The sequence below is a fragment of the Malus domestica genome, chromosome 17 (assembly GCF_042453785.1).
Source record: "Malus domestica chromosome 17, GDT2T_hap1".
Lineage (NCBI taxonomy): Eukaryota > Viridiplantae > Streptophyta > Magnoliopsida > Rosales > Rosaceae > Malus > Malus domestica.
In genome coordinates this window covers 10,802,153-10,814,486 of record NC_091677.1, presented here as the reverse complement: position 1 = coordinate 10,814,486, position 12,334 = coordinate 10,802,153, and the positions used below count along the sequence as shown (strand labels likewise).

At 33.9% G+C, this 12,334-nt stretch overlaps 1 protein-coding gene and 1 long non-coding RNA gene across 4 annotated transcripts; one reads left to right on the top strand and one right to left on the bottom strand.

The window, feature by feature from the left end:
• Positions 1–3,522: 3,522 nt before the first annotated feature.
• On the top strand, positions 3,523–12,189 carry LOC103405087 (uncharacterized). 2 transcript variants are annotated; one of them, XM_029097035.2, is made up of 8 exons: positions 3,523–3,642; positions 3,741–4,066; positions 5,163–5,642; positions 6,089–6,235; positions 6,317–6,418; positions 10,548–10,628; positions 10,728–11,158; positions 11,416–12,189. In XM_029097035.2, exons 2-8 carry the CDS (start codon positions 3,748–3,750, stop codon positions 12,022–12,024), a joined length of 2,169 nt encoding a protein of 722 aa, XP_028952868.2. In that variant the 5' UTR covers positions 3,523–3,642; positions 3,741–3,747; the 3' UTR covers positions 12,025–12,189. The 2 variants fall into 2 exon arrangements, with proteins under 2 accessions (XP_028952868.2, XP_070673745.1); XM_070817644.1 differs by lacking the exon at positions 3,523–3,642 and having other exon boundaries at positions 3,658–4,066.
• Positions 5,483–8,911, bottom strand: LOC139193864 (uncharacterized). Of its 2 annotated transcripts, XR_011578381.1 has the most exons (6): positions 8,723–8,911; positions 8,513–8,629; positions 8,209–8,250; positions 7,716–7,747; positions 6,156–6,212; positions 5,483–5,617 (listed from the first exon to the last, which is right to left on the bottom strand). It is a non-coding gene; the product is annotated as an uncharacterized lncRNA (long non-coding RNA). The 2 variants fall into 2 exon arrangements; XR_011578380.1 differs by lacking the exon at positions 5,483–5,617 and having other exon boundaries at positions 6,074–6,212.
• Positions 12,190–12,334: the final 145 nt, after the last annotated feature.

Here is a 12,334-nt window from a genome sequence, read left to right as displayed (position 1 = left end):
CATTATCTTTTGTAGTTCGATTAATTGATTACCAGGGCAAATCAGTCTCATGATCTCTGTTGCCGCCACCCAAAAGGTCAAATTTAGATAATCTCACTCTTTCTTGAGATTAATTTCAGTTTTCTTTGGACTGAGTCTCAACTATCATATGCTTTATACCCTTTATTCGGCGTTTTTGCTTGCTTTTACGTTCTTTTAATTTCCCTCACTCCCTCCTCAATTGTGATACTTTATCTCCATCCCACCATGTGCTCGGTCTCCGATCAGAAATTGGATATCAGATCCACTTCCCTCCCTCACTTCCCCTCCCTCAATTGGCATGCCGAATTCTCATCGAGACCAAGTGTTAGGTATTTTACTTCCTTAGCCTCACCTTATTCTCATATGTTACTTTGTTTGTATATATTACTTCGTTTCTAGTACTGATAGTGAGAAATTTTTTTATTACTATTTGTTTACAAATATCCATTTTGGCATATGGATAACAAAGGAAAAGAAAAAAATATGGAGAGAATATTTTATCACCAAACCAATGAGTGGGGGAAAAGGGGCGGATCTATTAGATGGTAAGGGTGGAGAAATTTTTCAATGTGATCAATATATAGAATGGTACATCACTTGTTATTATACAAATAGTAGAATATGTGTGTTAAAAAATTAATAACTAAAAAATAAAATTTCTCACAATTTATATAAAAATATGTGATGTACCATTTATGTTCCGGTCACAATGAAAAAAAAATTCAAGGGTGACCGGGGATTGACATGTTGAGGGAAAAATGACATACTACCATTGGCTAAATTCCAAATTGTTCTGACACCCACAATTCGTATAAGACATCAGTAACATATAAATATTGTTTTACAAAGTGCAAGTTGTTGCTTCGCAGTTTGCAATGGATATATTTACCTCCCAGCCAATTTACCGGCATCTAAACGTAGATATTCTTGCATTACCAACTTTTCCATCTGCCATTTGAGTTCTTATATGAGGCTATATACATCAAGTATTTGGTGAGTCCTGTATTTTAGGGATTAATTTTCCGACCCATTAAAGGGGGTGTATTCAATTCAAATTTGGAGGGATTTTAATGGGTATTCAATCAGAATTTTAAGTGATTCTCTGAAATTTAAGGTGTATTCAATTAGAATTTTAAGATAATTTATTAAAATTCTTAAAAATCCAGATGTATTCAATTAGGATTTTAAAGAAATTTATAACATTCCAGGTGTATTCAATTAGAAATTGATTTTAAAGAATTTGAAAAAGTTGAGGAATTAGAGAGAATTGGAGAGATTTCGTAGTGTATTTTAAGCATCTACAAATCCCACCTCTCCCCATGAGATTTTGAGGGAATTTAATCAAAATTTTATATGTAATTTCTACAAATCAATTAAACTCATAAAAATCCATGGATTTATAAATGAGTAATGATATTCATATCATGTTTTTATACCACATTTCTATATCACCTTAGATGGCATCTGATCTGGACAACCACATCATTTGAAAAATTTGCAAAACACAATGAAAGGAAGAAGAAAGACTCCTCATACCACAATCATAATTTAATTAACTAGTTTTTCTTAATTATTAGGTTATTAAATAATGAACTATATTTAAAAATCTGATTAATTCAAATAATGTGGCTGTCCACATCATATAAGATGATATGAAAATGTGGTACAAAACATGGTATGAATAGCATTACTCTTTATAAATCCATTAAAGTATTTCAAATTCTCAATTGAATACATCCTATGAAGATTCATTTTATGTCTATATTTGTTTTATACTCATTTTATCAGTGCTTGTCCCTATTTAAAGACTCTATTAGAGATGCTCTCGGAACTTCAGAAGTTCAAAATTAAAAAATGGATTTGCCTCCTTCCAAACACATAAACCAAACAGCCTCCAGCAAAAGACAATATGATAGATTATAAAATTTTATTCAACATTCCCTGTGCATGGTTTTGTTATTTTCTGTAAACGATTTTATTTATTTAATCTGAATTTCAGCAGAAAACAGTCAGATAATGTATATCCTTATAGAGAAATAAGGACAAGATCAGGTCAACCATATCCCGTGCCAAATCAGCCGACTGTAGCTCAACCAAGAAATCTGAGTCCACGATCGACCACCCCATTACTGTAAGTTTGTAACCAAGAAATGTGAAGAAAAAAAAACCATTTACATTAACAATGTAGGGTGAGGATGATTTGCACTACCAGGGCTCCATGCATCATACACCACATAATTAAGCAACATTTGATGTCCACATTAAAGGTTGTTGGACTGAAAATTTTTAGCCTAGCCAACCCAAACCTACAGGCTGGACGGGGTTTTATTTTGGTCGGACCATCCGTTGGACAAGTATGTTCTAGCCAATACAATGCTGGGTGTAGATCAAACTTTAAATATATTTCTTTAAATAAATCAAAACCTACTGAAAATTGTCTTATGGTTTACTAGCTATATAATATGCCATTCCCCATGTGGTGCCTCCAAACTTCAATTTCATGTTCAATTCATGAAAAAAAAAACAAGTTTTTATCATTAACGTGTGTGATAGTAGGTTTGGGAGCTTGAAGAACATGATTCTAGGGATGAAGATTAGGCCATCTCCAACCGATGGCTGGCCAGAGGGCTAAAAAGGTTTGGGAGCTTGAAGAACATGATTCTAGGGATGAAGATTAGGCTATCTCCAACCGATGGCTGGCCAGATGACTCGTTTTAGCCCTCTGGCCCTCCAAGATTCTCCAAGATATTAATATTTTAATGAACAGTACAGGGAAATTTGCCTCCATCTCCAATCGAGGGCCAGAGGGCTCGTTTTAGCCCTATCACAAAAAACCGTCTCCAACCGAGGGTCAAAGGGCCATAAGGCAAAACATAATTTATTATTTAAAAACTACAACTTAAATTTTGTGAAATATAAGTTATAGGAAAAAAAATGGAATTTAAAAAAAATATGAAACAAATTTTGTGAAATAGAAGTTATAGGAAAAAATGGAATTTAAAAAAAATATAAACCAAATTTTGTAAAATATAAGTTATAGGAAAAAAAAATAGAAGTTTATGAAAAATTTTGTAAATAAAAAATAATAATAAAACTGTAAAAAAAAAAAAAAATCAAATGCAACGGCTAGCCCAAAATTTTAAACAAACAAACAAATAGATTCCCAGTAACCCCAAAATTACTAAAGGAATAATCGTAAGGTCTCTAGGCTCAAATCACCTCCCTGTTCGTTCTTTCCTGACTTTCTAAAGCATGCTATTGCCCCCTTTTGTTTTTATTCTTTTGTATTGGTTACATTTGATTACTCCTTCGACCTTTGTGTGGGTTTGCTTATTAAATCCTCTTCAGTCAATAACAAGGCTTTGCCCAACTTTGCATGTACGTAGGAATATGATACCAATATTAAGTAGAGGTTGCGTGTCCTGTTGATCCGTAATATTCGAGGAAAAGCAGCCCATACACCTCTTCACTTTTAAGTAGCTTCCCTTCCCACCCTCCCCCATTTTCTTCTTATTAGTTTGCGAATGCAAGCCTTTATTTCATATCATTGCTTATTTGCTTACTTACAAGAGTTTAATAACTAACTAGCTGCAGTTTGTTGGCTTCCATTCCTTTCAATTCGTAAGTAGTAATTAGACTACTTTAATTTCATTGCTAATTTTTTGTCTGTTTAGATAATACGTATGATATATGATCTGATACGCTCCAATGAATCATAGGTTGAACATGGCACAAGGTGTTTGGCAGAACATGCCACAACGTGTTAGGGAGCCATCATTACATCCATCGGTGCCCAATACAAGCACAGGGCCACAAGGTGTGTTGGAGCCATCATTACATCCATCAGTAGTGCCCAATACAAGCACAGGGCCACAAGGTGTGTCGGAGCCATCATTACATCCATCAGTGCCTAATACAAGCACAGGGCCATCAGTGCCCAATACAAGCACAGGGCCACAAGGTGTGTCGGAGCCATCATTACATCCATCAATGCCCAATACAAGCACAGGGCCATCAGTGCCCAATACAAGCACAGGGCCACAAGGTGCGTCTCTCCTTGCCAAAAGACAAAAAATAATAATCATTTCCTATTTCATTATCTAATTAAATAATCGTCTATACTTTTTTCTTTAGAAAATGCTATAATACTATATTGGATATGTTAGAGAAATTAATTTTTTAATTAAATTTGCAAACCAAATCATGTGTCATAAATAGAAAATAAGTACATTAATCAATACTTAATAATAATCTAACCTTCAACATCCAAATCATTTAGTGTACAAATTTGGTCTCCCTAGCAGTATCCTAATATATTTTTAGACCATGTTTGTGTATCATCTAGTGTTTAAAAATATTGATATCAGTGGAAGATCAATATAAAAATTTATAGAAATATTGATGGATGTATCGATATCGGTTGCCTTCAATGAAAATGATGAAAATTTGTTCAAAAATATGAAAATTTAAAATGATGAGCATTGTTGTAAAATGCAAATCATCTCAAGGACATATAATGTCTAATTTTACCATAAATTTCATATATTTGTAACCATATTCATGTGCATTTAGCATTATTTTTTATTGTTTGAAGGCTTTTTAGCCAAAATGGTCATGGAGATTTGCATAACTCCTCATTTTGGTCCCTGAGATTTGAAATCGATAGAATTGATCCCTAAATTTATCCACAAACAATTAGTTTGGTCATTCCGTGAAAAATCTCCATAAAATAAGGATAAAATGATGATGGACAATCTCATGGACTCACTTCCATTGATTTCAAATCTCAGAGATCAAAGTTTGCAAATCTCAAGGCCCATTTTGGCTAAAAATCCTTGTTTGAACATATTTAAACTGTGTATATAATTAATGGCATGAATGATTTCTTGGTTTTCTTTGTGATTAAATTTCAGTGCTCTATTTTCCTAACACTTTGGATTGTTAATCACAATGATCCCATATAATTTTTCTAGTTGTCATATAATTTCATATAACTTCATTAAAAAGTTAAATAACAAGGAACCCATAACATTATCTTCCATTGTTTCTATGATTGAAGTTTTTAACTACAGAAATGTTCAGCATAAAACTAAACAAGTATGGGGTAATTAATAATAACAAATCAAGATAAATTTTGACAGGACAGGAATATGGTCAGTACAAACCTTTTTTAGAGGCTGTGCAAGCTGGTCGTTGGGAAGCTGCAAAGGACTTTTACATCCAACATCCGGAGGCAGTAAGAGTAAGACATCCATTATATGGGAAGACAGCTCTTCACATTGCAGTTGAAGCTGGGCGTGTGGATATTGTCAAAGAATTGGTGTCGTTGATGGATGAGGCCGACTTGGAAATAAAATCAACAGCGGATGGTCGGACAGCTCTTGATATTGCTGCATATAAAGGGATTATCGAAATGGCTCAATGCATGGTAACAAAGAACCAAAAATTACTCAGCATTCCCAATGCTTTCAACGATCTTCCAATTGTGCAAGCTTATTTGCTTGGTCATTGGCATATGGCTCGATATCTCTACTCCGTCACTCCACTTGACGATTTAATGCCAGACAAAGGACCTCAGGGCGCTTCAATAATCTCCCTTTGTTTTTCAGCCAAAGAATTTGGTAAAAAAATTTAAATATGAGTAATAACATGCTGTTGAGGACTACAAAAATGAAAATTAAGAATTCGTTTGATAATCATTTCAGTTGTTTGGTAAATTACTTTCAAATTTCAAAAAAAAAAAAAAAATGAAAAAAATGAAAACTGAAATTAAAAGTTAGAAAAACTATAAAAAAAACAGTAGCCTTCAATTTTTTTTTTTTTGAAACTTGAAAACTAAATATAGTTATCAAACAAGTTTTTGGTTTTCAAAGTAAAAAGGTGATTACAAAAACTGATAATAAAATGGTTATTCTTCTCAAAAAAAAAATAATAAAATGGTTATCAATTCACAACTTGAAAAATAAATAGCTTATTCTAGCTACAGTTTACTCTTTTTTCCCATAGTTACAAATTACTATAGCAAACTAATTATTTCTGAAAATTTCGTAACATTAAAAATAAACAGATGTCTCATGGGATTTAATTCAGCGTTGCCCAAAATTGGCCGTTACTATGAACCGCCGATTGCTCACCCCTTTAGAAGCTTTGGCATCGAACCCTTCATTCCTGAGCGGTGCGGAGCTCAATTTCTGGCAACAATGGGTTTATGACTGTTAGTGTACCACATACTCCCTTCTCTTTCTCTTAATTATTTGCTTTCACTTTTATATGACATATTTTCTTGTCTTGATAGGTCTATATATACAACCTCCTCCTCGCATCAATCATATCTGTGTAACTGTTCAAAATGAAGAAAATCCCCAAGCTAATAACGGAGGGAGTTTATTTCGCTCAGGTTTGTTATCCCCTTCCTCTCCCATCATTAACAATCTAAAAATGTTGTATAAATGGTACGACCTAATTTGGGTTATCCACTTCAAATTCCTGCTTAACTTTAACCAAGGGAATATATGATATTTCTCTTTATTCGTACATAAGAGGTCTCAATTATAACTCACATAGATGACAAATTTGCCACTTAATTACCATTTTCCCTGTTTGAGTATTTATAGACATGAACCCTAGTAGGCAACCGGGACGGCGATTGTAGTCCATAATAGACAAAGCCTAATCCTAATAGGACTCCAAGAATATTTATAATTTAGGAGATAAGCATTAGTTGAATTCTCAAAAATTCCTTACTTCTAAAATTCAGGGTTTGCATAGAGAATTCACACAATAAAACCCAAGTATGAAAATTTTCCCATATTCTTCTTCCTTCCTCGACCTGGCTGCACTTGGGCTGCTGGCGAATTTATCATGTCACGATTACACTTTTGGACTTTATAGCACTTACTGACTAGAGAAGATGATTGCATAATTTGGATTCACCACGCCACAATCATCTTTCGAAAATATTGATCGCACATGCGACTTTACTAGGTTATGATCCCATACGTAGTGATCTCTTAATACGAATATACTAAGTCAACATCCCATGCACTTCATTGCTACATGATACATAATTATTCATGTATATAGTCATCGCACAATATGGATTTACCAGGTATGATGTCATGTATTCCAATGCTACACGGTGCAGACTTACTATCACCTAACCTTGTGACACCATGTTATTGACCCTCTAGCTCTCAGTTCACAAACAATTGAAATACGCATAGATATCTCATTCCACCACAAAAAATATGGCCACTGTGCACAAAATGTTATTTGTGCCCTATGAGGTCAAAGGGCACCAATGTATGTGCCATATATCAATAGTAACAGTGCAGCAACTAAACTATTATACGTGCCCTCTATGGGTGTGCCATTTGATCAGAGGGCACGATATGGCTATTTGCGCTCAAAGAGTTAAGCACAAATAGGCAACCTATTTGCGCCTTAATTTTGACAACCATGCTAGATGACAGAACCATATGCACAACTTTCAAATCGTGACCGATAGGTGCACCTCGGTTTCTGTTCTTGATAGATCAATCACATATGAAACTCAAACAAGAAATCAACATTATAAAATTAAGAAATATTGTTCAGCCCAAACAATCTCTAAGCTTAGTGTGCACAGGGAAATTGTTTGGCCAAAACAATCTCTAAAAGCATCATACTGCATTAAAATGAAGTTATATCAATACCTGAGAAGAGGCCGATCATAAGCTTCAGGAACCTGTGAAAAAAGGAAAATAACAATAATGAATTTGAATTTACTACAATTTTCTCTAAGACCCTGCTTCCTATGAATAAGTAGTCTACTTAAAAATTCAATCCTCATCGTTAGCTGTTTAACCCATTAAAAAACTAAAAACTTAAATTAAGAAACAGTTGAAAAGATATGATATCGACACCCTCAGCAAAAGTAAGGCCAAATCCCTTCGAAGAGATATGATATCAACTACCACATATTCCAGTGATGTTAAGGGCCAAAACAAAACCAAAAAAAAAATAAAAAGTGCATTACTACCAAGAAAACTCAATGCATTACTCGCAGGCGTTGGACCACATTCCCTTCTTGCCTATAACTTTTAAGAGTCCCACAACTTGAAAAATAAAGCTTTTACAGGACAAAGTCGAAAGAAAACGCGATGAGCTAATTAAGAACAATATATTGAAAATAGATAAAGAACTTACCTCTCTGTGGAACATCTTCGTCAGCTTTCACCTTCGCTCCACCTGCATATAAACATATATATATATATATGTATATATATGTATGTATGTATATATATATATATATACAAGCATCAAATCAATGTTCACACTCTTAGCATCTAGTTAGAACAATAATTACACCAAGAAAACTTGACTCTTCAACAATCCAATTGATGTGTTGCAATCTATACAACCAGTGACAGATTAAAATAGCAAAACAACAAAAAAAAATCCTAAATCAAATTGAAGTAGTGTAAAATCGAGATTGAAAATGCGGAAATACCCAAAACTCGCGCTACAACCACCGGCACGATCGACTTCATCACCAGCTCTGGCCTCATCACACCCATCGTCGCCACTCCAACTCCGGTCTTCATCGTCCTGTATGCCGCTCCCATACCTGCAAAACACACAAAACAAAAGCCGATCAAAATCCTTACGTTTCTTAGATCTGAAATTAAGGAAATTCGGCTACGAATTTGTAGAAACTAACCTGTGGTTTGGAAAGAGGACGGAAAGAGTTCTGGAGATATCATTTGACGGTCGTTGGTGACCGCTGGACGACAGCTCCGTTGCGTGAAAGAGAAGAGGGAGCGAGGATACGGCAGGGAGGAGCGACGAAGGGGGAGGGAGGACAGAGAGGATAAATAACCTTTTTTTTTTATTGAAAATTGTTATTACCATTCCTAAAATCTTATTTCGCATTCAAAACTTTTTATAATTACTAAAAAATACACTTATGAAAAGTGCATAATGAAATTTTTAGAGTTTTCTTTTTTATTTTTCATATTTTTTTAAATTGTAGTTTACACAAAAGGCATGATATCTTTATGAGCAAACTACCGTTTGACCCCTGAACTATTATACCATTTAAAATTGATCCCATGAATTATTTTTATGGTAAATTAACCCCTAGCTATTTTAAATAAGTCAATTAAGGAAAGGGATCATCTCCGGATCCCTTCCTTCTAATCCACTAAGTCTGGGGATCCAGACCATTGAAATTTGATCTAACGACTACAAACAAGGACCCACTTTAAAAGTTATTGATCCAACGGCCAAAATTATTATAACTTTTAAAGTGGACCTGTTTGTAGCTGTTAGATCAAATTTCAATGGTCCGGATCTCCGGACTTGATGGATTAGGAGGAATGGATCCGGAGATGATTCATTTCCGTCAATTAACCTCTTACCATTAGATTTTAAAAATTAAAAAAAAATCATCTACTCTGCCATTAAATTTGAGGGTAAAATTGTCTTTTTATTTGTCATCCCCTTTATCTCTTCTACCCTAAAATCTAACTATTAAGAAGACAAATTTACCTTCAAATCTAACAACAAAGTAGATGAATTTTTTCGAATCTAAAGGTGAGAGGTTAATTGGCTGATTTAAAATAGTTTTGGGGGTTAATTTACCAAAAAAAATCCATGGGTCAATTTCATTTGACACAATAATCTAGAGAGTCAAACAGCAATTTATCCATATTTTTATACATGCCATATGAAATGTAAAAAGTGCACAGTGCAGATAATTCAAAAAGTAATTTTATTTAAATAATACTAAATATTAGGGCACAAAAATTACATATTATTTAAATATACTAAATGTAAGGTCGCTATTTAATACTATAGTTTAGTGGTATTTGTCTTGACTTGTAAGTGATAGGTATGAGTTTAATTATCCTTAAATGCGACTTTGAACCACATTATTGCTAACTCATTATGAGGCTTAACGCACTCCCCTACTTTCTTAGTGTAGTTAATATTTTTTGTTCAAAAAATAAAATTAAAAAAAAAGCTAGGTCAAAAAAACTAACTTTTATTTAAATATACTAAATTAAAGAGCACAAAACTCCGTACTTTATCATGAGGTTGGAGTTGTAGAGACTCCTGGTTCGTGAAAAAAAAATTGGGCTTCATCATTTCTTGAAAAATTGCCCAGGGAAGTTTGGAGATAGAAGAGAAGTTTGTAATAGTGTGTATCAACCATGAGAAACATACATTTTATTGCTAGCTTCTGTAAAGTGTAAACACAATAAAGCCATTTTTGTCACACGTTTTATAATATTTAATTAATACAGTTTCATTATTATATTCACATACTTCAAATTACTTCTTTTACATTTTTTTAATTTTTTTAATATTTTATACACACCACTAACACCTGATAGAAAAATATTAAAAAATTGAAAGAATGTAGAAAAAATAATTTAGAATGTGTGAATATAATCTCCTTTTCCATTATGCAAGTTCCATTAGGTCGGTCGTACATCTAACAACATGCTCCATAAGTTTCACCAACATTTTTTCCATTGCAGTGGGAGGTTTAGTGGAACGGCTTGTTTCCCATTCAGAAAAACAAAAGGAAGGGCTTGTTTCGAAAATCGTTCAGATACTTGGTATGCTAGTCACAATTTCATTTGTTGTAGATTTGAATTCAAATCAATTATCCAAATCAGTTTATGTCATAAACATTTGGGTTTTAAATGTCAACTCAGGAATCAAACGCATATATGAAATGAAGATTGTCCAAGTCAACGCACTTGCATTTTTAAAGCTCATCTGCGAAGAGATAAATAAAGATTTCGATATGCAACAAATGAATTATCCCTCTGTGAGGTCGGCAATCTTCCTAGCTGTTAGGAGGGGGAACGTGGAGTTTGTTACTCATATGTGTAAAGCAAATCCTGAACTTCTGATGATAGGAGATGACAGGGGAAGGAGCTTATTTCACATTGCCATCGAATGTTGTCAAGAAAAGATTTATAACCTTATATATGGGATATCTACGAAAGACACTATCACAAATTTTGTCGATGTGTATAATAATAACATGCTGCATATGGCTGGGTTGTTGTCCCCATCTGCACAGCTTAATCAAATTCCAGGTGCAGCATTGCAGATGCAGCGTGAACTACAATGGTACAAGGTTAGATTTTCTCACCCAACATAGTTCTTAATTACTTTGCCTATCTTACAATACTTACACAATCTTAAATAAGTTGTAAAATTAACACAATCTTAAAGCCTATAATGCGTAGATGTTCAAATTGAAACATCGTGACCAATTTTGAATACCATGTTCAGATCTTGGAGTGTAAAATGTAGTTAACCATAATATAACAAAGATTATAGAAAATTATATTTTATGCTCTCATATGTCAGTAGTTGTTCAATGCAATGCAGGAAGTAGAGACTATTGTACCTTCTAGGAGTCGAGAGTATATGAACGTCGGTGAATCTTTGAAACCAAGGGAACTATTTACAAAGAATCACAGTGAATTGCTAAAGGAAGGAGAAAAATGGATGAAAGAGACGGCAACTTCTTACACTGTTGTAGGTGCTCTTATTATCACCATTATGTTTGCCGCAGTAATCACAATTCCTGGAGGAAATGGAGATACCGGTTTTCCCACATTCAACCATGAAAAATTGTTTATACTATTTATAATTTCAGATGCTATATCACTCTTTTCTTCCACGACTGCAACATTGACGTTTCTCGGAATTCTCACGTCACGTTTCGCAGAAGATGATTTCCTAAAATCCTTACCCACAAAAATGATAATTGGTCTTGCCGCTCTCTTTTTGGCTATTGCAACCATGATGATTGCGTTTTCCGCTGCCCTTCTAATTATAGTTCGTAGACATTCTTGGATTGTGATTCCGGCCATCCTTCTTTCAAGTGTTCCTGTCACTTTATTTGCTTGGATGCAATTCCCCCTCCTAGTTAGAATTATCGTTTCTACTTACGGAAAAGGAATATTTAATAGGAATGTGAAACGTTGGTTGTAAAGGTTTTTCATTATTTTATATTTCTTATTGTATCTGTTGATGTGAGATTCCAAAATTAGAGGTGTAACTGATTCGATGAATTATATATTAAGGAATAAATTGGTGGTATATGTAGAACCTCTCATTTACAAATGAAGAGGAACACCACTAAACTGTATTACTAAATGATGTCTTGTTTTAGTGTATTGCCTGATTCGTTTTTATTGTATGATGAATGATTTGATTGTAGTTACTACATTACAGGTTCGAATAAGAACCACACAAGGCACCCAACAGGATGAACACTTGAACTAATCATTCAGATTATCCC

Bases quoted from the DNA above. Each gene is read 5' to 3' on its own strand.
- LOC103405087 (XM_070817644.1), top strand. From the start codon at position 3,730: ATGAATCATAGGTTGAACATGGCACAAGGTGTTTGGCAGAACATGCCA. The intron at 4,067-5,162 runs GTGCGTCTCTCC...AAATTTTGACAG, and splicing joins TACAAGCACAGGGCCACAAG to GACAGGAATATGGTCAGTAC. The intron at 11,159-11,415 runs GTTAGATTTTCT...AATGCAATGCAG, and splicing joins GTGAACTACAATGGTACAAG to GAAGTAGAGACTATTGTACC.